Genomic DNA, 26,272 nt, shown 5'->3' with positions numbered 1-26,272 from the left:
GGGAGAAAAAGGGGTCAAATAAAAAATATATAAATAATTAAAAGTAAACCTATGAACAGATATAGTCTAATCCACAGTGGGCAGGAATGAGGTTGACCTGTGTTGTGGTTGTTAGACACATTGAGTGTTTTTCTTCCCACAACTTAAACATTATCCTGCAGTTGAATCCCTCCCCCAAAGGAGACTGTCCTTCCCAGTTGAAAACAGTATATACATACACTACCGTTCAAAAGTTTGGAGTCACTTAGAAATCTCCTTGTTTTTGAAAGAAAAACAACAAAAAAATTCCATTAAAATAACATCAAATTGATCAGAAATAGTGTAGACATTGTTAATGTTGTAAATGACTACTGTAGCTGGAAACGGCTGATTTATTTCAATGGAATATCTACATAGGTGTACAGACGCCCATTATCAGAGGCCCATTATCAGAGGCCCATTATCAGCAACCATCACTCCTGTGTTTCAATGGCACGTTGTGTTAGCTAATCCAGGTTTATCATTTTAAAAGGCTAATTGATCATTAGAAAACCCTTTTGCAATTATGTTAGCACAGCTGAAAACTGTTGTTCTGATTAAAGAAGCAATAAAACTGGCCTAATTTAGTATCTGGAGCCTCAGCATTTTGTGGGTTCGATTACAGGCTCAAAATGTCCAGAAACAAATAACTTTCTTCTCATCAGTCTATTCTTGTTCTGAGAAATTAAGGCTAATCCATGTGATAAATTGCCAAGAAACTGAAGATCTCCTACAACGCTGTGTACTACTCCCTTCACAGAACAGAGCAAACTGTCTCTAACCAGAATAGAAAGAGGAGTGGGAGGCCCCGGTGCACAACTGAGCAAGAGGACAAGTACATTAGAGTGTCTAGTTTGAGAAACAGACATCTCACAAGTCCTCAACTGGCAGCTTCATTAAATAGTACCCGCAAAACACCAGTCTCAACGTCAACAGTGAAGAGGCGACTCCGGGATCCTGGCCTGCTAGGCAGAGTTGCAAAGAAAAAGCTAAATCTCAGGAAGATTGGAAAAAAAGTGTTATGGACAGACAAATCTTAAGTTTTTGAGGTGTTCGGATCACAAAGAAGAACATTCGTGAGACGCAGAAAAGATGCTGGAGGAGTGAACCATCTGTCAAGTCTGGTGGAGGCAACGTGATGGTCTGGTGGAGGCAACGTGATGGTCTGGTGGAGGCAATGTGATGGCCTGGTGGAGGCAACGTGATGGTCTGGTGGAGGCAACGTGATGGTCTGGTGGAGGCAACGTGATGGTCTGGTGGAGGCAACGTGATGGCCTGGTGGAGGCAATGTGATGGTCTGGTGGAGGCAACGTGATGGTCTGGTGGAGGCAACGTGATGGTCTGGTGGAGGCAACGTGATGGTCTGGTGGAGGCAACGTGATGGTCTGGTGGAGGCAACGTGATGGCCTGGTGGAGGCAATGTGATGGTCTGGTGGAGGCAATGTGATGGTCTGGTGGAGGCAATGTGATGGTCTGGTGGAGGCAACGTGATGGCCTGGTGGAGGCAACGTGATGGTCTGGTGGAGGTGGAGGCAATGTGATGGTCTGGTGGAGGCAATGTGATGGTCTGGTGGAGGCAATGTGATGGCCTGGTGGAGGCAACGTGATGGTCTGGTGGAGGCAATGTGATGGTCTGGTGGAGGCAACGTGATGGCCTGGTGGAGGCAACGTGATGGTCTGGTGGAGGTGGAGGCAATGTGATGGTCTGGTGGAGGCAATGTGATGGTCTGGTGGAGGCAATGTGATGGCCTGGTGGAGGCAATGTGATGGCCTGGTGGAGGCAATGTGATGGTCTGGTGGAGGCAACGTGATGGTCTGGTGGAGGCAATGTGATGGCCTGGGGGGGCTTCGGTGGAGGCAATGTGATGGCCTGGTGGAGGCAACGTGATGGTCTGGTGGAGGCAATGTGATGGCCTGGTGGAGGCAATGTGATGGCCTGGTGGAGGCAATGTGATGGCCTGGTGGAGGCAATGTGATGGTCTGGTGGAGGCAATGTGATGGCCTGGTGGAGGCAATGTGATGGTCTGATGGAGGCAATGTGATGCCCTGGTGGAGGCAATGTGATGGTCTGGTGGAGGCAATGTGATGGCCTGGTGGAGGCAATGTGATGGTCTGGTGGAGGCAATGTGATGGTCTGGTGGAGGCAATGTGATGGCCTGGTGGAGGCAATGTGATGGTCTGGTGGAGGCAATGTGATGGCCTGGTGGAGGCAATGTGATGGTCTGGTGGAGGCAATGTGATGGTCTGGTGGAGGCAATGTGATGGCCTGGTGGAGGCAATGTGATGGTCTGGTGGAGGCAATGTGATGGTCTGGTGGAGGCAATGTCATGGTCTGGTGGAGGCAATGTGATGGCCTGGTGGAGCAATGTGATGGCCTGGTGGAGGCAATGTGATGGTCTGGTGGAGGCAATGTGATGGTCTGGTGGAGGCAATGTGATGGTCTGGTGGAGGCAATGTGATGGTCTGGTGGAGGCAATGTGATGGCCTGGTGGAGGCAATGTGATGGTCTGGTGGAGGCAATGTGATGGTCTGGTGGAGGCAATGTGATGGTCTGGTGGAGGCAATGTGATGGTCTGGTGGAGGCAATGTGATGGTCTGGTGGAGGCAATGTGATGGTCTGGTCAGGCAATGTGATGGTCTGGTGGAGGCAATGTGATGGTCTGGTGGAGGCAATGTGATGGCCTGGTGGAGGCAATGTGATGGTCTGGTGGAGGCAATGTGATGGTCTGGTGGAGGCAATGTGATGGTCTGGTGGAGGCAATGTGATGGTCTGGTGGAGGCAATGTGATGGTCTGGTGGAGGCAATGTGATGGCTCTGGTGGAGGCAATGTTTGGCCTGGTGGAGGCAATGATGGTCTGGTGGAGGCAATGTGATGGTCTGGGGATGCTTATGGAGGCAATGTGATGGTCTGGGGGTGCTTTCCGGTGGAGGCAATGTGATGGTCTGGGGGGTTTCGGTGGAGGCAATGTGATGGTCTGGGGGCTTTGGTGGAGGCAATGTGATGGTCTGGGGATGCTTTGTGGAGGCAATGTGATGGTCTGGGGGGGTGGAGGCAATGATGGTCTGGGGGCTTAGGTGGAGGCAATGTGATGGTCTGGGGATGCTTCGGTGGAGGCAATGTGATGGTCTGGGGGCTTGATTTAGGCAATGTGATGGTCTGGGGATGCTTCGGTGGAGGCAATGTGATGGTCTGGGGATGCTTTGGTGGCGGTAAAGTGGGATATTTGTACAGGGTAAAAGAGACCTTGATGAAGGAAGGCCATTTTGCAACGCCATGTCATACCCTGTGGACTGCGCTTAATTGGAGCCAATTTCCTCCTACAACAGGACAATGACCCAAAGCACAGCTCCAAACTATGCAAGAACTATTTAGTGAAGAAGCAGTCAGCTGGTATTCTGTCTATAATGGAGTGGCCAGCACAGTCACCGGATCTCAACCCTATTGAGCTGTTGTGGGAGCAGCTTGACCGTATGGTAACTATGTAGGGAGCCAGCAGTCAGCTGGTATTCTGTCTATAATGGAGTGGCCAGCACAGTCACCGGATCTCAACCCTATTGAGCTGTTGTGGGAGCAGCTTGACCGTATGGTAACTATGTAGGGAGCCAGCAGTCAGCTGGTATTCTGTCTATAATGGAGTGGCCAGCACAGTCACCGGATCTCAACCCTATTGAGCTGTTGTGGAAGCAGCTTGACCGTATACGTGGTAACTATGTAGGGAGCCAGCAGTCAGCTGGTATTCTGTCTATAATGGAGTTAATCCAGCACAGTCACCGGATCTCAACCATTGAGCTGCTGTGAGAGCAGCTTGACAGTATGGTATCGTGAGTGCCCATCAAACCAATCCAATTCAAAAACATTTTCCATCCAACTTGTGGGAGGTTCTTCAGGAAGCAGGGGTGAAATCTCTTCAGATTACCTCAACAAATTGACAACTAGAAGGCCAAAGGTCTGCAGGGCTGTTATTGCTGCAAATGGAGGATTCTTTGACGAAAGCAAAGTTTGAAGGACACAATTGTTATTTCAATTCAAAATCATTATTTATAACCTTGTCTTTGCTATATTTCCTATTCATTTTGCAACTCATTTCATGTATGTTTTCATGGAAAACAAGGACATTTCTAAGTGACCACAAACTTTTGAACCGTAGTGTATATTATTAAGTTTTTGTTTGATTCGTTCCTCGGGCAGGTTTTCTTTCCGGCTGTTTGTGAACACGTAATATTTTACTTGAGGGGATGTTCGGTAGCCAGTCTATGCCCCTTTGTCGGTAAACTGTACTAAGGAGGGGATTCTTCAATTAAATGTTTGTTGTCATTCAACAAGACTATTTTTATTTCACTTGAGAAATGATGCAACAAACATCTTAGTTAAATGTAAAATTACGCGTCCTCGGCAAAAAATGTCAAAACTAATTACAGATTTCTTGATTTAGCTTAGATTAATTCTGACTATTTTGAGGAAGTGTTATGGCTATGTTGTTGCTACGTTGTTGCTACGTTGGCTCAAGAGGGACAAAGAGTAACATTGCAGTTTCTCGTTTTTCAAGCGAAGGTCTTTTGGGAGGATATCCTAACAACTCACACTACATTCTTCAGCTGCTCTGTCTTTCGCTACATACTTCAGTCTGAGACTGCCATCACTGAAGTGGTTTATGGTGACGAGGAGAACGAGGGCTGTTGTACAAAACAAAGTCGTCAGTGATTGGATCGTCATCTAACCAATCACAGTATCAAAGACAACGACTCATTTTCAAACCGCTGCTTTACCCACGTGTGTCCTGGCTCTGGCCGAACCCATCGGTCTCTGGACCAATCAGAGGGCCCTGAATGTGTTCTCATTCGGTGAAGGGCTGAGGAGGTGCTCAGACTAGCCAAGTCATAGACTGTTCTCTCGATCAGTGGGACGCTACCGTCCCATCTCGACAACTTCCAGTGAAATTGCAGAACGTGAAATTGAAATTACAGAAATAGTAATATTTAACATACATGAAAATACAAGTGCCATACATCAGTTAAAACCTTAACTTATTGTTAATCCAGCCGCGTTGTCAGATTTCAAAAAGGCTTTACGGCGAAAGCACACCATGCGGTTATCTGAGGACAGCGCCCAGCAAACAAAAGCATTAAAAACATTTTCCACCCAGGCAGATGCGCCACAAAAGTCAGAAATAGCGATAAAATAAATCACTTACCTTTGAAGATCCTCTTCTGTTGGCACTCCAAAAGGTCCCAGCTACATCACAAATGGTGGTTTTGTTCGACAAAGTCCTTCTTTATGTCCCAAAAATCTCAATTTTAGCTGGAGCGCTTCATTCAATAATCCACCGGTTGCCCTCCTTCAAAACGCATACAAAATTAATCCCAAATGTTACCAAAAAACTTCTCCAAACAAGTCAAACAACGTTTATAATCAAACCTCAGGTACCCTAATACGTAAATAAACAATCAAATTTATGACAGAGAATCATTATTGTCATTACCGGAGATAAACGACAAAGTACTTGCATTCACCAGAACATGTAACAAACACTACAGCCTGTTGACATCTAGTGGAAGCCCTAGGAACTACAATCTGGGAGGTTTTCCCTTCATATTAAAAATGACAGCCATAGGTATCAATGGTGGGCTAAAAAAAAAGTTTTAGAAACTTTAGAGTGTTTTCTATCCAAATCTACCATTATATGCATATCCTAACTTCTGGGCCTGAGTAACAGGCACTTTACTTCGGGCACGCTTGTCATCCAGCCCAAAGAGGCTAAACAGCTTCTAGCCCCAAGCCATAGGACTCCTGAACAGCTAATCAAATGGCTACCCAGACTATTTGCACCCCCCCCCACCCACTACGCTGCTGCTACTCTCTGTTATTATCTATGCATAGCCACTTTGACAACCCTACCTGCATGTACATAATTATCTCAATTACCTGGACACCGGTGCCCCCGCACATTGACACATTGACTCTGTACCGGTACCTCCTGTATATACCCCCGCTATTGTTATTTACTGCTGCTCTTTAATTATTCGTTTTTCTTATCCTTTTTTTAAACATTTTATTTTTTGTAGGTATTTTCTTGAAACTGCATTGTTGGTTAAGGGCTTGTAAGTCAGCATTTCACTGCGAGGTCTACAAATAAGATTTCATTTGATTTGATCCAGACTCATTGGGAAGAAGAAGTGGGCGTGGCATAACATTTGGTCACAGCGAGAAGTCTGGGTAGCCAGGCAATAGGAAGTATGTGAACACAGATGTTTACCTCACCGAGCCGAGTTCTGCTAGCAGCAAACCAAACCTGCGTGGCTGCTAAGTGGGGTCTGTTCAGAGACCTCTCCCTGCTAAGTGGGGTCTGTTCAGAGACCTCTCCCTGCTAAGTGGGGTCTGTTCAGAGACCTCCCCTCTCTCTCCCTGCGTGGCTGCTATGTGGGGTCTGTTCAGAGACCTCTCCCTGCGTGGCTGCTATGTGGGGTCTGTTCAGAGACCTCTCCCTGCTATGTGGGGTCTGTTCAGAGACCTCTCCCTGCTAAGTGGGGTCTGTTCAGAGACCTCCCCTCTCTCTCCCTGCGTGGCTGCTATGTGGGGTCTGTTCAGAGACCTCTCCCTGCTAAGTGGGGTCTGTTCAGAGACCTCTCCCTGCTAAGTGGGGTCTGTTCAGAGACCTCTCCCTGCTAAGTGGGGTCTGTTCAGAGACCTCTCCCTGCTAAGTGGAGTCTCCCTGCTAAGTGGGGTCTGTTCAGAGACCTCTGTTCAGAGACCTCTCCCTGCTAAGTGGGGTCTGTTCAGAGACCTCTCCCTGCTAAGTGGGGTCTGTTCAGAGACCTCTCCCTGCTAAGTGGGGTCTGTTCAGAGACCTCTCCCTGCTAAGTGGGGTCTGTTCAGAGACCTCTCCCTGCTAAGTGGGGTCTGTTCAGAGACCTCTCCCTGCTATGTGGGGTCTGTTCAGAGACCTCTCCCTGCTATGTGGGGTCTGTTCAGAGACCTCTCCCTGCTATGTGGGGTCTGTTCAGAGACCTCTCCCTGCTAAGTGGGGTCTGTTCAGAGACCTCCCCTCTCTCTCCCTGCGTGGCTGCTAAGTGGGGTCTGTTCAGAGACCTCTCCCTGCGTGGCTGCTATGTGGGGTCTGTTCAGAGACCTCTCCCTGCTAAGTGGGGTCTGTTCAGAGACCTCCCCTCTCTCTCCCTGCGTGGCTGCTAAGTGGGGTCTGTTCAGAGACCTCTCCCTGCTAAGTGGGGTCTGTTCAGAGACCTCTCCCTGCTATGTGGGGTCTGTTCAGAGACCTCTCCCTGCTAAGTGGGGTCTGTTCAGAGACCTCCCCTCCCTCTCCCTGCGTGGCTGCTATGTGGGGTCTGTTCAGAGACCTCTCCCTGCTATGTGGGGTCTGTTCAGAGACCTCTCCCTGCTAAGTGGGGTCTGTTCAGAGACCTCCCTGCTCTGTTCTCTCCCTGCTGCGTGGCTGCTAAGTGGGGTCTGTTCAGAGACCTCTCCCTGCTAAGTGGGGTCTGTTCAGAGACCTCCCTGCTAAGTGGGTTCTGTTCTCTCCCTGCGTGGCTGCTAAGTGGGGTCTGTTCAGAGACCTCTCCCTGCTAAGTGGGGTCTGTTCAGAGACCTCTCCCTGCTAAGTGGGGTCTGTTCAGAGACCTCCCTCTCCTCCCTGCGTGGCTGCTATGCTAAGGGGTCTGTTCAGAGACCTCTCCCTGCTAAGTGGGGTCTGTTCAGAGACCTCCCTGCTCTGTCCCTGCGTGGTTGCTATGTGGGGTCTGTTCAGAGACCTCTCCCTGCTAAGTGGGGTCTGTTCAGAGACCTCTCCCTGCTAAGTGGGGTCTGTTCAGAGACCTCTCCCTGCTAAGTGGGGTCTGTTCAGAGACCTCTCCCTGCTAAGTGGGGTCTGTTCAGAGACCTCTCCCTGCTAAGTGGGGTCTGTTCAGTCTGTTCTGTTCAGAGACCTCTCCCTGCTAAGTGGGGTCTGTTCAGAGACCTCTCCCTGCTATGTGGGGTCTGTTCAGAGACCTCTCCCTGCTATGTGGGGTCTGTTCAGAGACCTCTCCCTGCTATGTGGGGTCTGTTCAGAGACCTCTCCCTGCTATGTGGGGTCTGTTCAGAGACCTCTCCCTGCTAAGTGGGGTCTGTTCAGAGACCTCCCCTCTCTCTCCCTGCGTGGCTGCTAAGTGGGGTCTGTTCAGAGACCTCTCCCTGCTAAGTGGGGTCTGTTCAGAGACCTCTCCCTGCTAAGTGGGGTCTGTTCAGAGACCTCCCCTCTCTCTCCCTGCGTGGCTGCTAAGTGGGGTCTGTTCAGAGACCTCTCCCTGCTAAGTGGGGTCTGTTCAGAGACCTCCCCTCTCTCTCCCTGCGTGGCTGCTAAGTGGGGTCTGTTCAGAGACCTCCCCTCTCTCTCCCTGTGTGGCTGCTATGTGGGGTCTGTTCAGAGACCTCGCCCTGCTATGTGGGGTCTGTTCAGAGACCTCTCCCTGCTATGTGGGGTCTGTTCAGAGACCTCTCCCTGCTAAGTGGGGTCTGTTCAGAGACCTCTCCCTGCTATGTGGGGTCTGTTCAGAGACCTCGCCCTGCTATGTGGGGTCTGTTCAGAGACCTCTCCCTGCTAAGTGGGGTCTGTTCAGAGACCTCTCCCTGCTATGTGGGTTCTGTTCAGAGACCTCTCCCTGCTAAGTGGGGTCTGTTCAGAGACCTCCCCTCTCTCTCCCTGCGTGGCTGCTAAGTGGGGTCTGTTCAGAGACCTCCCCTCTCTCTCCCTGCGTGGCTGCTAAGTGGGGTCTGTTCAGAGACCTCTCCCTGCTAAGTGGGGTCTGTTCAGAGACCTCTCCCTGCGTGGCTGCTATGTGGGGTCTGTTCAGAGACCTCTCCCTGCTAAGTGGGGTCTGTTCAGAGACCTCCCCTCTCTCTCCCTGTGTGGCTGCTATGTGGGGTCTGTTCAGAGACCTCTCCCTGCTAAGTGGGGTCTGTTCAGAGACCTCCCCTCTCTCTCCCTGTGTGGCTGCTATGTGGGGTCTGTTCAGAGACCTCTCCCTGGTATGTGGGGTCTGTTCAGAGACCTCTCCCTGCTATGTGGGGTCTGTTCAGAGACCTCTCCCTGCTAAGTGGGGTCTGTTCAGAGACCTCCCCTCTCTCTCCCTGTGTGGCTGCTATGTGGGGTCTGTTCAGAGACCTCTCCCTGCTAAGTGGGGTCTGTTCAGAGACCTCTCCCTGCTATGTGGGGTCTGTTCAGAGACCTCTCCCTGGTATGTGGGGTCTGTTCAGAGACCTCTCCCTGGTATGTGGGGTCTGTTCAGAGACCTCTCCCTGCTATGTGGGGTCTGTTCAGAGACCTCTCCCTGCGTGGCTGCTAACTGGGGTCTGTTCAGAGACCTCTCCCTGCTATGTGGGGTCTGTTCAGAGACCTCTCCCTGCGTGGCTGCTAACTGGGGTACTTCCAACAACTTTACAGGTTCATGTTACACATCATTACAACGCAAATAAGTGTTTTATAATGCAGCACTTTAGATTACTCACAATTTGCCATCCTTGAAGGAACGAACGAAGACGGTGTCTTTCTTTATGGTGGCCTCTTCATGGCAGTCTGGGGTGATGACCTGGAGAGGGAGAGATAGAGAGATGGATGAAGAGAACAGGGGAGAGATAGAGAGATGGATGAAGAGAGAACAGGGGAGAGATAGAGAGATGGATGAAGAGAGAACAGGGGAGAGATAGAGAGATGGATGAAGAGAACAGGGGAGAGATAGAGAGATGGATGAAGAGAGAACAGGGGAGAGATAGAGAGATGGATGAAGAGAGAACAGGGGAGAGATAGAGAGATGGATGAAGAGAGAACAGGGGAGAGATAGAGAGATGGATGAAGAGAGAACAGGGGAGAGATAGAGAGATGGATGAAGAGAACAGGGGAGAGATAGAGAGATGGATGAAGAGAGAACAGGGGAGAGATAGAGAGATGGATGAAGAGAACAGGGGAGAGATAGAGAGATGGATGAAGAAAGAACAGGGGAGAGATGGATGGATGGTGAGAGAGTGGACAGGGGAGAGATGGATGGATGGTGAGAGAGTGGACAGGGGAGAGATGGATGGATGGTGAGAGAGTGGACAGGGGAGAGATGGATGGATGGTGAGAGAGTGGACAGGGGAGAGATGGATGGATGGTGAGAGAGTGGACAGTGGAGAGATGGATGGATGGTGAGATAGTGGACAGGGGAGAGATGGATGGATGGTGAGAGAGTGGACAGGGGAGAGATGGATGGATGGTGAGAGAGTGGACAGGGGAGAGATGGATGGATGGTGAGAGAGTGGACAGTGGAGAGATGGATGGATGGTGAGATAGTGGACAGGGGAGAGATGGATGGATGGTGAGATAGTGGACAGGGAGAGAGATGGATGGATGGTGAGATAGTGGACAGGGAGAGAGATGGATGGATGGTGAGATAGTGGACAGGGAGAGAGATGGATGGATGGTGAGATAGTGGACAGGGGAGAGATGGATGGATGGTGAGAGAGTGGACAGGGGAGAGATGGATGGATGGTGAGATAGTGGACAGGGAGAGAGATGGATGGATGTTGAGAGAGTGAGTCTATGGCTCTTCAGAAATACTGTAGCACTGAGCAAAGTGGACATGGTCGACAGAACTCTCCAATATGTTGTTTCAAAATGAAGACATGAAAGGCTAACAGTTTGCAAAGATGAGCATTTATACGTGAGTAAAGAGACTCGCTGGTCTGCCTTCCAAACACGGACAACCCTCCTACACACACAGGAACAGAGAGCAGTAGCAGTGGGAGTCCTAGCTAACAGGCAACACAGTCTAGACTCGAGGAGGTGGTGCTGTGGGATTAGCTAAATTCCTCTTTGAAGAGGTAGGGTTTCAGGAGGTGGTGCTGTGGGATTAGCTAAGTTCCTCTTTGAAGAGGTAGGGTTTCAGGAGGTGGTGCTGTGGGATTAGCTAAATTCCTCTTTGAAGAGGTAGGGTTTCAGGAGGTGGTGCTGTGGGATTAGCTAAATTCCTCTTTGAAGAGGTAGGGTTTCAGGAGGTGGTGCTGTGGGATTAGCTAAATTCCTCTTTGAAGAGGTAGGGTTTCAGGAGGTGGTGCTGTGGGATTAGCTAAATTCCTCTTTGAAGAGGTAGGGTTTCAGGAGGTGGTGCTGTGGGATTAGCTAAGATTCTCTTTGAAGAGGTAGGGTTTCAGGAGGTGGTGCTGTGGGATTAGCTAAGATTCTCTTTGAAGAGGTAGGGTTTCAGATATGTTCATTCCACTGCCTATCTCTGTTGACCTGCATCTCCCTCCCTCCATCTCTATCTCTTCACCTCTCTTCCTCCACCTCTTCACCTCTCTCCCTCCCTCCATCTCCACCTCTTCACCTCTCTTCCTCCATCCACCTCTCTTCCTCCACCTCTTCACCTCTCTCCCTCCATCTCTATCTCTTCACCTCTCTTCCTCCCTCCATCTCTATCTCTTCACCTCTCTTCATCTCTATCTCTTCACCTCTCTCCCTCCCTCCATCTCTATCTCTTCACCTCTCTTCCTCCCTCCATCTCTATCTCTGTTGACCTGCATCTCCCTCCCTCCATCTCTATCTCTTCACCTCTCTTCCTCCCTCCATCTCTATCTCTGTTGACCTGCATCTCCCTCCCTCCATCTCTATCTCTTCACCTCTCTTCCTCCATTAACCTCTCTTCCTCCACCTCTTCACCTCTCTCCCTCCCTCCATCTCTATCTCTTCACCTCTCTTCCTCCATCCACCTCTCTTCCTCCACCTCTTCACCTCTCTCCCTCCCTCCATCTCTATCTCTTCACCTCTCTTCCTCCATCCACCTCTCTTCCTCCACCTCTTCACCTCTCTCCCTCCCTCCATCTCTATCTCTTCACCTCTCTTCCTCCATCCACCTCTCTTCCTCCACCTCTTCACCTCTCTCCCTCCCTCCATCTCTATCTCTTCACCTCTCTTCCTCCATCCACCTCTCTTCCTCCACCTCTTCACCTCTCTTCCTCCATCCATCTCAGTATTGTACTACGAGGCAGCCCTGTAGCTGTAGTATTGTACTACGAGGCAGCCCTGTAGCTGTAGTATTGTACTACGAGGCAGCCCTGTAGCTGTAGTATTGTACTACGGGGCAGCCCTGTATCTGTAGTATTGTACTACAAGGCAGTCCAGTAGCTGTAGTATTATACTATGAGGAAGCCCTGTAGTTGTAGTATTGTACTACGGGGCAGCCCTGTAGCTGAGGTATTGTATTACAAGGCAGCCCTGTAGCTGTAGTATTGTACTATGAGGCAGCCCTGTAGTATTGTACTATGAGGCAGCCCTGTAGCTGTAGTATTGTACTACGAGGCAGCCCTGTAGTATTATACTACGAGGCAGCCCTCTATTATTGTACTATGAGGCAGCCCTGTAGCTGTAGTATTGTACTACGAGGCAGCCCTGTAGTATTGTACTACGAGGCAGCCCTGTAGCTGTAGTATTGTACTACGAGGCAGCCCTGTAGTATTGTACTATGAGGCAGTCCTGTAGCTGTAGTATTGTACTACGAGGCAGCCCTGTAGCTGTAGTATTGTACTACGGGGCAGCCCTGTAGCTGTAGTATTGTACTACGAGGCAGCCCTGTAGCTGTAGTATAATCACACGGGGCAGCCCTGTAGCTGTAGTATTGTACTACGAGGCAGCCCTGTAGCTGTAGTATTGTACTACGAGGCAGTCCTGTAGCTGTAGTATTGTACCACGGGGCAGCCCTGTAGCTGTAGTATTGTATTACGAGGCAGCCCTGTAGCTGTAGTATTGTACTACGAGGCAGTCCTGTAGCTGTAGTATTGTACTACGAGGCAGTCCTGTAGCTGTAGTATTGTACTACGAGGCAGTCCTGTAGCTGTAGTATTGTACTATGAGGCAGCCCTGTAGCTGTAGTATTATACTACGAGGCAGCCCTGTAGCTGTAGTATTGTACTTCGAGGCAGCCCTGTAGCTGTAGTATTGTACTACGGGGCAGCCCTGTAGCTGTAGTATTGTACTACGAGGCAGCCCTGTAGTATTGTACTATGAGGCAGCCCTGTAGTATTGTACTACGAGGCAGCCCTGTAGCTGTAGTATTGTACTACGAGGCAGCCCTGTAGCTGTAGTATTGTACTACGAGGCAGCCCTATAGCTGTAGTATTGTACTACGAGGCAGCCCTGTAGCTGTAGTATTGTACAACGAGGCAGCCCTGTAGCTGTAGTATTGTACTACGAGGCAGTCCTGTAGCTGTAGTATTGTACTACGAGGCAGTCCTGTAGCTGTAGTATTGTACTACGAGGCAGTCCTGTAGCTGTAGTATTGTACTATGAGGCAGCCCTGTAGCTGTAGTATTATACTACGAGGCAGCCCTGTAGCTGTAGTATTGTACTTCGAGGCAGCCCTGTAGCTGTAGTATTGTACTACGGGCAGCCCTGTAGCTGTAGTATTGTACTACGAGGCAGCCCTGTAGTATTGTACTATGAGGCAGCCCTGTAGTATTGTACTACGAGGCAGCCCTGTAGCTGTAGTATTGTACTACGAGGCAGCCCTGTAGCTGTAGTATTGTACTACGAGGCAGTCCTGTAGCTGTAGTATTGTACTACGAGGCAGTCCTGTAGCTGTAGTATTGTACTACGAGGCAGTCCTGTAGCTGTAGTATTGTACTATGAGGCAGCCCTGTAGCTGTAGTATTATACTACGAGGCAGCCCTGTAGCTGTAGTATTGTACTTCGAGGCAGCCCTGTAGCTGTAGTATTGTACTACGGGGCAGCCCTGTAGCTGTAGTATTGTACTACGAGGCAGCCCTGTAGTATTGTACTACGAGGCAGCCCTGTAGCTGTAGTATTGTACTACGAGGCAGCCCTGTAGCTGTAGTATTGTACTACGAGGCAGCCCTGTAGCTGTAGTATTGTACTACGAGGCAGCCCTGTAGCTGTAGTATTGTACTACGAGGCAGCCCTGTAGCTGTAGTATTGTACTACGAGGCAGCCCTGTAGCTGTAGTATTATACTACGAGGCAACCCTGTAGTATTATACTACGAGGCAGCCCTGTAGCTGTAGTATTGTACTACGAGGCAGCCCTGTAGCTGTAGTATTATACTACGAGGCAACCCTGTAGTATTATACTACGAGGCAGCCCTGTAGCTGTAGTATTGTACTACGAGGCAGCCCTGTAGCTGTAGTTCCCCACATGGCCAGTAGGACGTGGTAAGGAGCTGGCATGTCAACACACTGCAGCTGCCAACAACAACAAACACAGGGTAGAATCCCAAATGGCACTTTATTCCCTACATAGTGAACTAGTTTCAACTAGGGCCCATGAGAATCTGGTTAGAACAGAAGTACTATAGCACTATATAGGGAATAGGGCTCTGGTCTAAAGTAGTGCACTATATAGGGAATAGGGCTCTGGTCTAAAGTAGTGCACTATATATAGGGAATAGGGCTCTGGTCTAAAGTAGTGCACTATATATAGGGAATAGGGCTCTGGTCTAAAGTAGTGCACTATATAGGGAATAGGGCTCTGGTCTAAAGTAGTGCACTATATATAGGGAATAGGGCTCTGGTCTAAAGTAGTGCACTATATAGGGAATAGGGGTCTGGTCTAAAGTAGTGCACTATATAGGAAATAGGGCTCTGGTCTAAAGTAGTGCACTATATAGGGAATAGGGCTCTGGTCTAAAGTAGTGCACTATATAGGGAATAGGGCTCTGGTCTAAAGTAGTGCACTATATAGGGAATAGGGCTCTGGTCTAAAGTAGTGCACTATATAGGGAATAGGGTGCCATTTGGGATGCAGCCCCGGGGGGGACCTGCGGACTTCACAGGAATCATTAAAGGGACAGCGTCCTCCTCTCCTCCCAGTGTCTCGGTTCTGCGTGCTTGGGAGAACCACTTACATAGACAAATACTGCTGGGCTGCTGTCATCCTGTCTGTGTGGGCCTGCTGTCACCCTGTCTGTGTGTCTGTGTGGGCCTGCTGTCACCCTGTCTGTGTGTCTGTGTGGGCCTGCTGTCACCCTGTCTGTGTGGGCCTGCTGTCACCCTGTCTGTGTGGGCCTGCTGTCACCCTGTCTGTGTGTCTGTGTGGGCCTGCTGTCACCCTGTCTGTGTGTGCCTGCTGTCACCCTGTCTGTGTGTGTCTGCTGTCACCCTGTCTGTGTGTGTCTGCTGTCACCCTGTCTGTGTGGGCCTGCTGTCACCCTGTCTGTGTGTGTCTGCTGTCACCCTGTCTGTGTGGGCCTGCTGTCACCCTGTCTGTGTGGGCCTGCTGTCACCCTGTCTGTGTGGGCCTGCTGTCACCCTGTCTGTGTGGGCCTGCTGTCACCCTGTCTGTGTGTCTGTGTGGGCCTGCTGTCACCCTGTCTGTGTGTCTGTGTGTGTCTGCTGTCACCCTGTCTGTGTGGGCCTGCTGTCACCCTGTCTGTGTGTGTCTGCTGTCACCCTGTCTGTGTGGGTCTGCTGTCACCCTGTCTGTGTGGGCCTGCTGTCACCCTGTCTGTGTGGGCCTGCTGTCACCCTGTCTGTGTGGGCCTGCTGTCACCCTGTCTGTGTGCGTCTGCTGTCACCCTGTCTGTGTGGGCCTGCTGTCACCCTGTCTGTGTGGGCCTGCTGTCACCCTGTCTGTGTGTGTCTGCTGTCACCCTGTCTGTGTGGGCCTGCTGTCACCCTGTCTGTGTGGGCCTGCTGTCACCCTGTCTGTGTGTCTGTGTGGGCCTGCTGTCACCCTGTCTGTGTGTGCCTGCTGTCACCCTGTCTGTGTGTGTCTGCTGTCACCCTGTCTGTGTGGGCCTGCTGTCACCCTGTCTGTGTGGGCCTGCTGTCACCCTGTCTGTGTGGGCCTGCTGTCACCCTGTCTGTGTGTGTCTGCTGTCACCCTGTCTGTGTGGGCCTGCTGTCACCCTGTCTGTGTGGGCCTGCTGTCACCCTGTCTGTGTGTGTGGGCCTGCTGTCACCCTGTCTGTGTGGGCCTGCTGTCACCCTGTCTGTGTGGGCCTGCTGTCACCCTGTCTGTGTGGGCCTGCTGTCACCCTGTCTGTCTGTGTGGGCCTGCTGTCACCCTGTCTGTGTGGGCCTGCTGTCACCCTGTCTGTGTGTGTCTACTGTCACCCTGTCTGTGTGTGTGGGCCTGCTGTCACCCTGTCTGTGTGGGCCTGCTGTCACCCTGTCTGTGTGTGTGGGCCTGCTGTCACCCTGTCTGTGTGTGTGGGCCTGCTGTCACCCTGTCTGTGTGTGTGGGCCTGCTGTCACCCTGTCTGTGTGTGTCTGCTGTCACCCTGTCTGTGTGTGTGGGCCTGCTGTCACCCTGTCTGTGTGTGTGGGCCTGCTGTCACCCTGTCTGTGTGTGTGGGCCTGCTGTCACCCTGTCTGTGTGTGTGGGCCTGCTGTCACCCTGTCTGTGTGGGCCTGCTGTCACCCTGTCTGTGTGTGTCTGTGTGTGTCTGTGTGTCTGTCTGTGTGTGTCTGACCTGTGGAAACTAAGGTGAGGAAAGAAACAGGTCTGAAGAACCCTGATAGCTGACTCTCATTAAACACAGTGTGTGTAACTGTTAAACAAAAACCAAGTAAAACAAACAGCTGTTTTCTCATTTCAGCTGGGCAGCATTGTGTATCTACATACAATGCAACAACCAGCCATATGAATCCATTGTTTTTAGTGGAAAAGCAATTGGATCAAAGACCCAACTTTGACAACTATTTTACGACAAAATATTCCAACTGATGATGGAGAGGTCTCGACACTGACAATAATCTACTTTACTGATGATGGAGGTCTCTACACTGACAATAATCTACTTTACTGATGATAGAGGTCTCTACACTGACAATAATCTACTTTACTGATGATAGAGAGGTCTCTACACTGACAATAATCTACTTTACTGATGATAGAGAGGTCTCGTATGATGTCATATAGGGGATATGATGTAATATGGTCACTGGACAATAGTAGTGTACTATATATAGGGGATATGATGTCATATGGTCACTGGACAGTGGTAGTGTACTATATATAGGGGATATGATGTCATATGGTCACTGGACAGTGGTAGTGTACTATATATAGGGGATATGATGTCATATGATCCACAGCCAGAGATATGGATGTAGCTGATCTCACCAGGGCAGGGTACCATGCTGTTGTCTTGGTCTTCCTGTCTGCAGTAGAGGCAGGGCCCACCTCAACACACACCACCTTCCCATACAGGTCTTCGTTCTGTCTCCCGTCACTGTCCTCCTCTTCACTGGACGATGAAGAGGACTCTTCCTCCTGACTGGTAGAAGGAAGGAGAACATACCAATTTACAACAATGAATACACAATAGTTTAAATTTAACACACACACAGTGAGACCAAACGGTATAGGGCACCCAACTAAGAAGAGCTTTAACTATGTTTAAACTCTGTTACTCTAATACACACCATAGTGATCAGACATCTCCCTTCTAGCTCCCCTCTGGTTATAAAGACAGAGAGAGAGAGAGAGAGAGAGGAGCCAAGCAGCTGATCAGCGGTACTCGGGGTGATCAGCGGTACTCGGGGTGATCAGCGGTACTCGGATTGATCAGCTGATCAGCGGTACTAGGAGTGATCAGCGGGACTCGGATTGATCAGCTGATCAGCGGTACTCAGGGTGATCAGCGGTACTCAGGGTGATCAGCGGTACTCAGGGTGATCAGCTGATCAGCGGTACTCAGGGTGATCAGCGGTACTCAGGGTGATCAGCGGTACTCTGTTCGATCAGCTGATCAGCGGTACTCAGGGTGATCAGCGGTACTCGGTTCGATCAGCTGATCAGCGGTACTCAGGGTCATCAGCAGTACCCGGGGTGATCAGCGGTACTCGGTTCGATCAGCTGATCAGCGGTACTCAGGGTGATCAGCGGTACTCAGGGTGATCAGCGGTACTCAGGGTGATCAGCGGTACTCGGTTCGATCAGCTGATCAGCGGTACTCGGGGTGATCAGCGGTACTCGGATCGATCAGCTGATCAGCGGTACTCGGGGTGATCAGCGGTACTCGGGTGATCAGCTGATCAGCGGTACTAGGAGTGATCAGCTGATCAGCGGTACTCGGGGTGATCAGCGGTACTAGGATTGATCAGCTGATCAGCGGTACTCGGGGTGATCAGCGGTACTCGGATTGATCAGCTGATCAGCGGTACTCGGGGTGATCAGCGGTACTCGGGGTGATCAGCTGATCAGCGGTACTAGGAGTGATCAGCTGATCAGCGGTACTAGGAGTGATCAGCGGTACTCGGGGTGATCAGCTGATCAGTGTTACTAGGGCCGCATTTCAAACTCAAAGTAGACAGCCCTCGGCCCTAAACCCTCAGCCCTTGAACTATGTTTTACATAGTCACATCCGAGTGTACCTTAAATGTCCCTTGCCCAAGCGAGGGAGAGTGATGATCGGAGAGGCAACATTCTTGGTGGAAATTGAGCTTAAAAACAACCAACCTAAAGCTACTAATATACCTACTAAGCTAATGTATCTAGCTAGCACTCCTGTCAGGTAGCTAGATACAGTATTAATGTACCTAGTAAGCTAACGTATCTAGCTAGCACTCCTGTCAGGTAGCTAGATACAGTATTAATGTACCTAGTAAGCTAACGTATCTAGCTAGCACTCCTGTCAGGTAGCTAGCTACAGTTACCCATAGCTGGCTAGCTAGTTTTATGGTTTGGTAATTTATTCCAATTGCAAAAAATATGTTTATGAATCTAGCAACATTTTTTTTTATAAGTTCCTCACTCCGAGACTAAGCCAATTTGCCAATGCTAAAATCTATGTATATATATTTTTAGCAAGCTAGCTTCATACTCTTTTCTGACATATCCAAAATTGCAGCCTTTTCAATTAACTTTGACGCGTAGCTTCCACCAGACATGTGCCCACATTGAATTGTGGGTCACATCAACCCTGCAAGTGACCAAAGGTTCACTCCCTCGAGCCTTGAGGGCCGAGGAGGCAACGTTTGTGAATTGGACCTCCACTTAAGATGGCAAACAAACTGCATCCGGTTTCGACGGGGATTCCCCCGAGGGGAAAGTGGCTTCCGCGAGGGCTGAGGGGGTGAAAATAACATGTTTGGACTGCAGCCTAGGAGTGAGCAGCTTACTGCTTAGAAAACAGAAACTACAATGATTTTTCTGTCTGTTGGAATAGCATTTAATATCATAACTAGCTGAATAGATGAGACCATTTGTATGTATATTTTTTATGGATCCCCATTAGTTCCTGCCAAGGCAGCAGCTACTCTTCCTGGGGTTTATTATGGATCCCCATTAGTTCCTGCCAAGGCAGCAGCTACTCTTCCTGGGGTTTATTATGGATCCCCATTAGTTCCTGCCAAGGCAGCAGCTACTCTTCCTGGGGTTTATTATGGATCTCCATTAGTTCCTGCCAAGGCAGCAGCTACTCTTCCTGGGGTTTATCATGGATCCCCATTAGTTCCTGCCAAGGCAGCAGCTACTCTTCCTGGGGTTTATTATGGATCCCCATTAGTTCCTGCCAAGGCAGCAGCTACTCTTCCTGGGGTTTATTATGGATCCCCATTAGTTCCTGCCAAGGCAGCAGCTACTCTTCCTGGGGTTTATTATGGATCCCCATTAGTTCCTGCCAAGGGAACAGCTACTCTTCCTGGGGTTTATTATGGATCCCCATTAGTTCCTGCCAAGGCAGCAGCTACTCTTCCTGGGGTTTATTATGGATCTCCATTAGTTCCTGCCAAGGCAGCAGCTACTCTTCCTGGGGTTTATCATGGATCCCCATTAGTTCCTGCCAAGGCAGCAGCTACTCTTCCTGGGGTTTATTATGGATCCCCATTAGTTCCTGCCAAGGCAGCAGCTACTCTTCCTGGGGTTTATTATGGATCCCCAGTAGTTCCTGCCAAGGCAGCAGCTACTCTTCCTGGGGTTTATTATGGATCCCCATTAGTTCCTGCCAAGGGAACAGCTACTCTTCCTGGGGTTTATTATGGATCCCCATTAGTTCCTGCCAAGGCAGCAGCTACTCTTCCTGGGGTTTATTATGGATCCCCATTAGTTCCTGCCAAGGGAACAGCTACTCTTCCTGGGGTTTATTATGGATCCCCATTAGTTCCTGCCAAGGCAGCAGCTACTCTTCCTGGGGTTTATTATGGATCTCCATTAGTTCCTGCCAAGGCAGCAGCTACTCTTCCTGGGGTTTATCATGGATCCCCATTAGTTCCTGCCAAGGCAGCAGCTACTCTTCCTGGGGTTTATTATGGATCCCCATTAGTTCCTGCCAAGGCAGCAGCTACTCTTCCTGGGGTTTATTATGGATCCCCAGTAGTTCCTACCAAGGCAGCAGCTACTCTTCCTGGGGTTTATTATGGATCCCCATTAGTTCCTGCCAAGGGAACAGCTACTCTTCCTGGGGTTTATTATGGATCCCCATTAGTTCCTGCCAAGGCAGCAGCTACTCTTCCTGGGGTTTATTATGGATCCCCATTAGTTCCTGCCAAGGCAGCAGCTACTCTTCCTGGGGTTTATTATGGATCTCCATTAGTTCCTGCCAAGGCAGCAGCTACTCTTCCTGGGGTTTATTATGGATCCCCATTAGTTCCTGCCAAGGCAGCAGCTACTCTTCCTGGGGTTTATTATGGATCCCCATTAGTTCCTGCCAAGGCAGCAGCTACTCTTCCTGGGGTTTTTTATGGATCTCCATTAGTTCCTGCCAAGGCAGCAGCTCCTCTTCCTGGGGTTTATTATGGATCCCCATTAGTTCCTGCCAAGACAGCAGCTACTCTTCCTGGGGTTTATTATGGATCTCCATTAGTTCCTGCCAAGGCAGCAGCTACTCTTCCTGGTGTTTATTATGGATCCCCATTAGTTCCTGCCAAGGCAGAAGCTACTCTTCCTGGTGTTTATTATGGATCCCCATTAGTTCTTGCCAAGGCAGCAGCTACTCTTCCTGGTGTTTATTATGGATCCCCATTAGTTCTTGCCAAGGCAGCAGCTACTCTTCCTGGGGTTTATTATGGATCTCCATTAGTTCCTGCCAAGGCAGCAGCTACTCTTCCTGGGGTTCATTATGGATCCCCATTAGTTCCTGCCAAGGCAGCAGCTACTCTTCCTGGGGTTCATTATGGATCCCCATTAGTTCCTGCCAAGACAGCAGCTACTCTTCCTGGGGTTTATTATGGATCTCCATTAGTTCCTGCCAAGGCAGCAGCTCCTCTTCCTGGGGTTTATTATGGATCCCCATTAGTTCCTGCCAAGACAGCAGCTACTCTTCCTGGGGTTTATTATGGATCTCCATTAGTTCCTGCCAAGGCAGCAGCTACTCTTCCTGTGGTTTATTATGGATCTCCATTAGTTCTTGCCAAGGCAGCAGCTACTCTTCCTGGGGGTTATTATGGATCCCCATTAGTTCCTGCCAAGACAGCAGCTACTCTTCCTGGGGTTTATTATGGATCTCCATTAGTTCCTGCCAAGGCAGCAGCTACTTTTCCTGGGGTTTATTATGGATCCCATTAGTTCCTGCCAAGGCAGCAGCTACTCTTCCTGGGGTTTAATATGGCTCCCCATTCGTTCCTGCCAAGGCAGCAGCTACTCTTCCTGGGGTTTATTATGGATCCCATTAGTTCCTGCCAAGGCAGCAGCTACTCTTCCTGGGGTTTATTATGGATCCCCATTAGTTCCTGCCAAGGCAGAAGCTACTCTTCCTGGGGTCCAGTAACATTTAACATTTTTGAAAATAAGAATTTGTTCTTAACTGACTTACCTAGTCAAATAAAGGTTAAAAAAATGTTGTGTGCTGTGTGCCCTCAGGCCTCTACTCCACCACAACCACATATCTACAGTACTAAATCCATGTGTATGTTATCGTGTGTTTGTATGCATGTTTGTGTTGCTTCACAGTCCCTGCTGTTCCATAAGGTGTGTTTTATCTGTTTTTAAATCTGATTCTATTGCTGCATCAGTTACTTGATGTGGAATAGAGTTCCATGTAGTCATGGCTCTATGTAGTACTGTGGAATAGAGTTCCATGTAGTCATGGCTCTATGTAGTACTGTGGAATAGAGTTCCATGTAGTCATGGCTCTATGTAGTACTGTGGAATAGAGTTCCATGTAGTCATGGCTCTATGTAGTACTGTGGAATAGAGTTCCATGTAGTCATGGCTCTATGTAGTACTGTGGAATAGAGTTCCATGTAGTCATGGCTCTATGTAGTACTGTGGAATAGAGTTCCATGTAGTCATGGCTCTATGTAGTACTGTGGAATAGAGTTCCATGTAGTACTGTGCACCTCCCATAGTCTGTTCTGGACTTGGGGACTGTGAAGAGACATCTTGTAGCATGTCTTGTTGGGTAGTCATGGGCGTCTGAGCTGTACACCAGCAGCAGCTCAATTTTTCGAGATCCATCTTTGTGGCACCTGACCACATGACTGAAAAGTTGTCCAGGTGTGACAAAACTAGGGCCTGTAGGACCTGCCTTGTTGATAGTGCTGTTAAGAAGGTAGAGCAGAACTTTATTATGGACAAACTTCTCCCCATACTACTGCATCAATATGTTTTGACCATGACAGTATATAATCCAGGGTTACTCCAAGCAGTTTAGTCTCCTCAAATTGTCTCCTCCTTGTCTTGCAAAGAAACATGTTACATTTGAAAAAAAAATACTTTGCAAGCAGTAGACATTTAGAATTAAGACAGCGACACCCCTTCCTACGGGCAGAAAATCATTGAACCTGATTAATTTGATTCAATGCAATGAAATCTCTCGTGGACTGCAACCAGAGAAATCAAATGCATGTATGCCTAAACGCCAGTCAACTTCCCGTCTGGTTATTCTGCTCATAGACACCCTGTTAAAATAGGCTATGGAAGTCATACAGAATAATATTGCAGCAATTATTAGGCTAATTGGTGACAGGGGCTTGCACAAATGCCTGTCAACACACATGAAAGCACACTGATAAATTATTAGAAGGAATTTGGCTATGGTAATGATATGAACATGGAATGAATACAGGCCCCACAAATAAACATTCACCAAATTGATGAAAAGGATAACATCAGTGTCTTTGGAGTGAAGATCTTCACATTCACTTCAACTTATTCTGAAGCAAAGGCAATATTAGTCCTCTCTAGGACTCCTCTCTAGGACTCCTCTCTAGGACTCCGCTCTAGGACTCCGTCCGCTCTTGGACTCCGCTCTTGGACTCCGTCCGCTCTAGGACTCCGTCCGCTCTAGGACTCCGTCCACTCTTGGACTCCGTCCGCTCTTGGACTCCGTCCGCTCTAGGACTCCGTCCGCTCTAGGACTCCGTCCGCTCTTGGACTCCGTCCGCTCTTGGACTCCGTCCGCTCTTGGACTCCGTCCGCTCTAGGACTCCGTCCGCTCAAGGACTCCGTCCGCTCTTGGACTCCGTCCGCTCTTGGACTCCCCTCTAGGACTCCGTCCGCTCTTGGACTCCGTCCGCTCTAGGACTCCGCTCTTGGACTCCGCTCTCTCTTGGCCTCCACTCTATGACTCTGTATGCTCTAGGACTCCGTCCGCTCTAGGATCCTCTCTAGGACTCCTCTCTAGGACTCCGTCCTCTCTAGGACTCCTCTCTAGGACTCCGTCCGCTCTTGGACTCCGTCCGCTCTTGGACTCCGCCCGCTCTAGGACTCCGCCCGCTCTAGGACTCCGCCCGCTCTAGGACTCCGTCCGCTCTAGGACTCCGCCCGCTCTAGGACTCCGTCCGCTCTAGGACTCCGTCCGCTCTTGGACTCCGCTCTTGGACTCCCCTCTTGGACTCCCTCTTGGACTCCGTCCGCTCTTGGACTCCTCTCTAGGACTCCGTCCGCTCTTGGACTCCGCTCTTGGACTCCGCTCTTGGACTCCGCTCTTGGACTCCGCTCTTGGATTCCACTCTAAGACACAGGAGATGATGCCTAGTCCCATAATGTGTAGCCGGGTGAATTCCAAGTCACTATAAGGGTTCAGAACAATATTCACTTTCCTATGAGCACTATGGAGGGAGGTGAGATGAAGAATATTCTACATCAGAGTCCTTTTCATACCAGGATGGCCTCCCAAATGGAACCCTGTTCCCTACATAGTGCACTAATGTTGACCAGGGCCCAATGCAGATATAGTGCACTAATGTTGACCAGGGCCCAATGCAGAGAGACAGGATCAGGGTATATGGACACCTATTCCAGGCCTCTCATTTCATTATCAAAGTGTTATTTTAGCCTAGCACCGGGATGCTAATGGATCAAGGGATTCTAAGTGTTATTTTAGCCTAGCACCGGGATGCTAATGGATCAAGGGATTCTAAGTGTTATTTTAGCCTAGCACCGGGATGCTAATGGATCAAGGGATTCTAAGTGTTATTTTAGCCTAGCACCGGGATGCTAATGGATCAAGGGATTCTAAGTGTTATTTTAGCCTAGCACCGGGATGCTAATGGATCAAGGGATTCTAAGTGTTATTTTAGCCTAGCACCGGGATGCTAATGGATCAAGGGATTCTAAAACACCCACTGTAGTACTCAGAGGAAAATGACTACATCGGTTGTACTGTGCAGAGACGTGACGGAGGAGTCCCCTCTTCTTCACTCTCACCTCACCAGCAACAGAGTAGCCCTGTTGCTACTTAAAGTTCAGTCCCCAGTGGAGTCAACAGCCCAGTCCCCAGCCCAGGGTGGAGTCAACAGCCCAGTCCCCAGCCCAGGGTGGAGTCAACAGGCCAGTCCCCAGCCCAGGGTGGAGTCAAGAGCTCAGTCCCCAGCCCAGGGTGGAGTCAACAGCCCAGTCCCCAGCCCAGGGTGGAGTCAACAGCCCAGTCCCCAGCCCAGGGTGGAGTCAACAGGCCAGTCCCCAGCCCAGGGTGGAGTCAACAGCCCAGTCCCCAGCCCAGGGTGGAGTCAACAGCCCAGTCCCCAGCCCAGGGTGGAGTCAACAGCCCAGTCCCCAGCCCAGGGTGGAGTCAACAGCCCAGTCCCCAGCCCAGGGTGGAGTCAACAGTTTACAGAGGGAGATACTCACACTGGATTGGACCTGCGTCCCCGGTTCCCCTTCTTGCCGATGACAGGAGTGCCGAAGTGCTCAGGGTTGGTGAGAGGGAGGCGATCTAGTGTCTGGAACAGAGACCAACAGCAAACAGCAGGTTAGATTTGGGGACAGGTTAGAGAGAGCTGGGGGACAGGTTAGAGCTGGGAGACAGGTTAGAGCTGGGGGACAGGTTAGAGAGAGCTGGGGGACAGGTTAGAGTTGGGGGACAGGTTAGAGTTGGGGGACAGGTTAGAGTTGGGCGACAGGTTAGAGCTGGGAGACAGGTTAGAGAGAGCTGGGAGACAGGTTAGAGCTGGGAGACAGGTTAGAGCTAAGGGACAGGTTAGAGCTGGGGGACAGGTTAGAGCTGGGGGACAGGTTAGAGAGAGCTGGGGAACAGGTTAGAGAGAGCTGGGGGACAGGTTAGAGAGCTGGGGGACAGGTTAGAGCTGGAGGACAGGTTAGAGAGCTGGGGGACAGGTTAGAGCTGGGGGACAGGTTAGAGCTGGGGGACAGGTTAGAGAGCTGGGGGACAGGTTAGAGTTGGGAGACAGGTTAGAGCTGGGAGACAGGTTAGAGAGAGCTGGGGGACAGGTTAGAGAGAGCTGGGAGACAGGTTAGAGAGAGCTGGGGGACAGGTTAGAGAGAGCTGGGGACAGGTTAGAGAGAGCTGGGGGACAGGTTAGAGAGAGCTGGGGGAGAGCTGGGGGACAGGTTAGAGAGAGCTGGGGGACAGGTTAGAGCTGGGAGACAGGTTAGAGCTGGAGGACAGGTTAGAGAGAGCTGGGGGACAGGTTAGAGCTGGAGGACAGGTTAGAGCTGGGAGACAGGTTAGAGAGAGCTGGGGGACAGGTTAGAGTTGGGAGACAGGTTAGAGTTGGGAGACAGGTTAGAGCTGGGAGACAGGTTAGACAGAGCTGGGGGACAGGTTAGAGTTGGGAGACAGGTTAGAGTTGGGAGACAGGTTAGAGCTGGGGGACAGGTTAGAGCTGGGAGACAGGTTAGAGTTGGGAGACAGGTTAGAGCTGGGAGACAGGTTAGACAGAGCTGGGGGACAGGTTAGAGAGAGCTGGGGGACAGGTTAGAGAGAGCTGGGGGACAGGTTAGAGAGAGCTGGGGGACAGGTTAGAGCGAGCTGGGGGACAGGTTAGAGAGAGCTGGGAGACAGGTTAGAGAGAGCTGGGGGACAGGTTAGAGCTGGGGGACAGGTTAGAGCTGGGAGACAGGTTAGAGCTGGGAGACAGGTTAGAGCTGGG

The 26,272-nt window shown here is 50.2% G+C and overlaps 1 protein-coding gene across 1 annotated transcript in view; it reads right to left on the bottom strand.

Moving 5' to 3' along the window:
- arid4b (AT-rich interaction domain 4B) overlaps positions 1–26,272 on the bottom strand; it is a 230,042-nt gene that overhangs the window by 122,600 nt on the left and 81,170 nt on the right. Inside the window, exons 7-9 of the mRNA XM_065008441.1 lie at positions 25,011–25,102; positions 17,121–17,274; positions 9,519–9,598 (exon numbers count right to left, since the gene is read on the bottom strand). Of these exons, the coding sequence (XP_064864513.1) occupies positions 9,519–9,598; positions 17,121–17,274; positions 25,011–25,102 (326 nt within the window). The remainder of the gene's footprint in view (positions 1–9,518; positions 9,599–17,120; positions 17,275–25,010; positions 25,103–26,272) is intronic.

Source organism: Oncorhynchus nerka, linkage group LG23 (assembly GCF_034236695.1).
Source record: "Oncorhynchus nerka isolate Pitt River linkage group LG23, Oner_Uvic_2.0, whole genome shotgun sequence".
NCBI lineage: Eukaryota > Metazoa > Chordata > Actinopteri > Salmoniformes > Salmonidae > Oncorhynchus > Oncorhynchus nerka.
The sequence above is the reverse complement of the archived record's forward strand: the minus strand, read 5'-3'. Positions and strand labels throughout refer to the sequence as shown.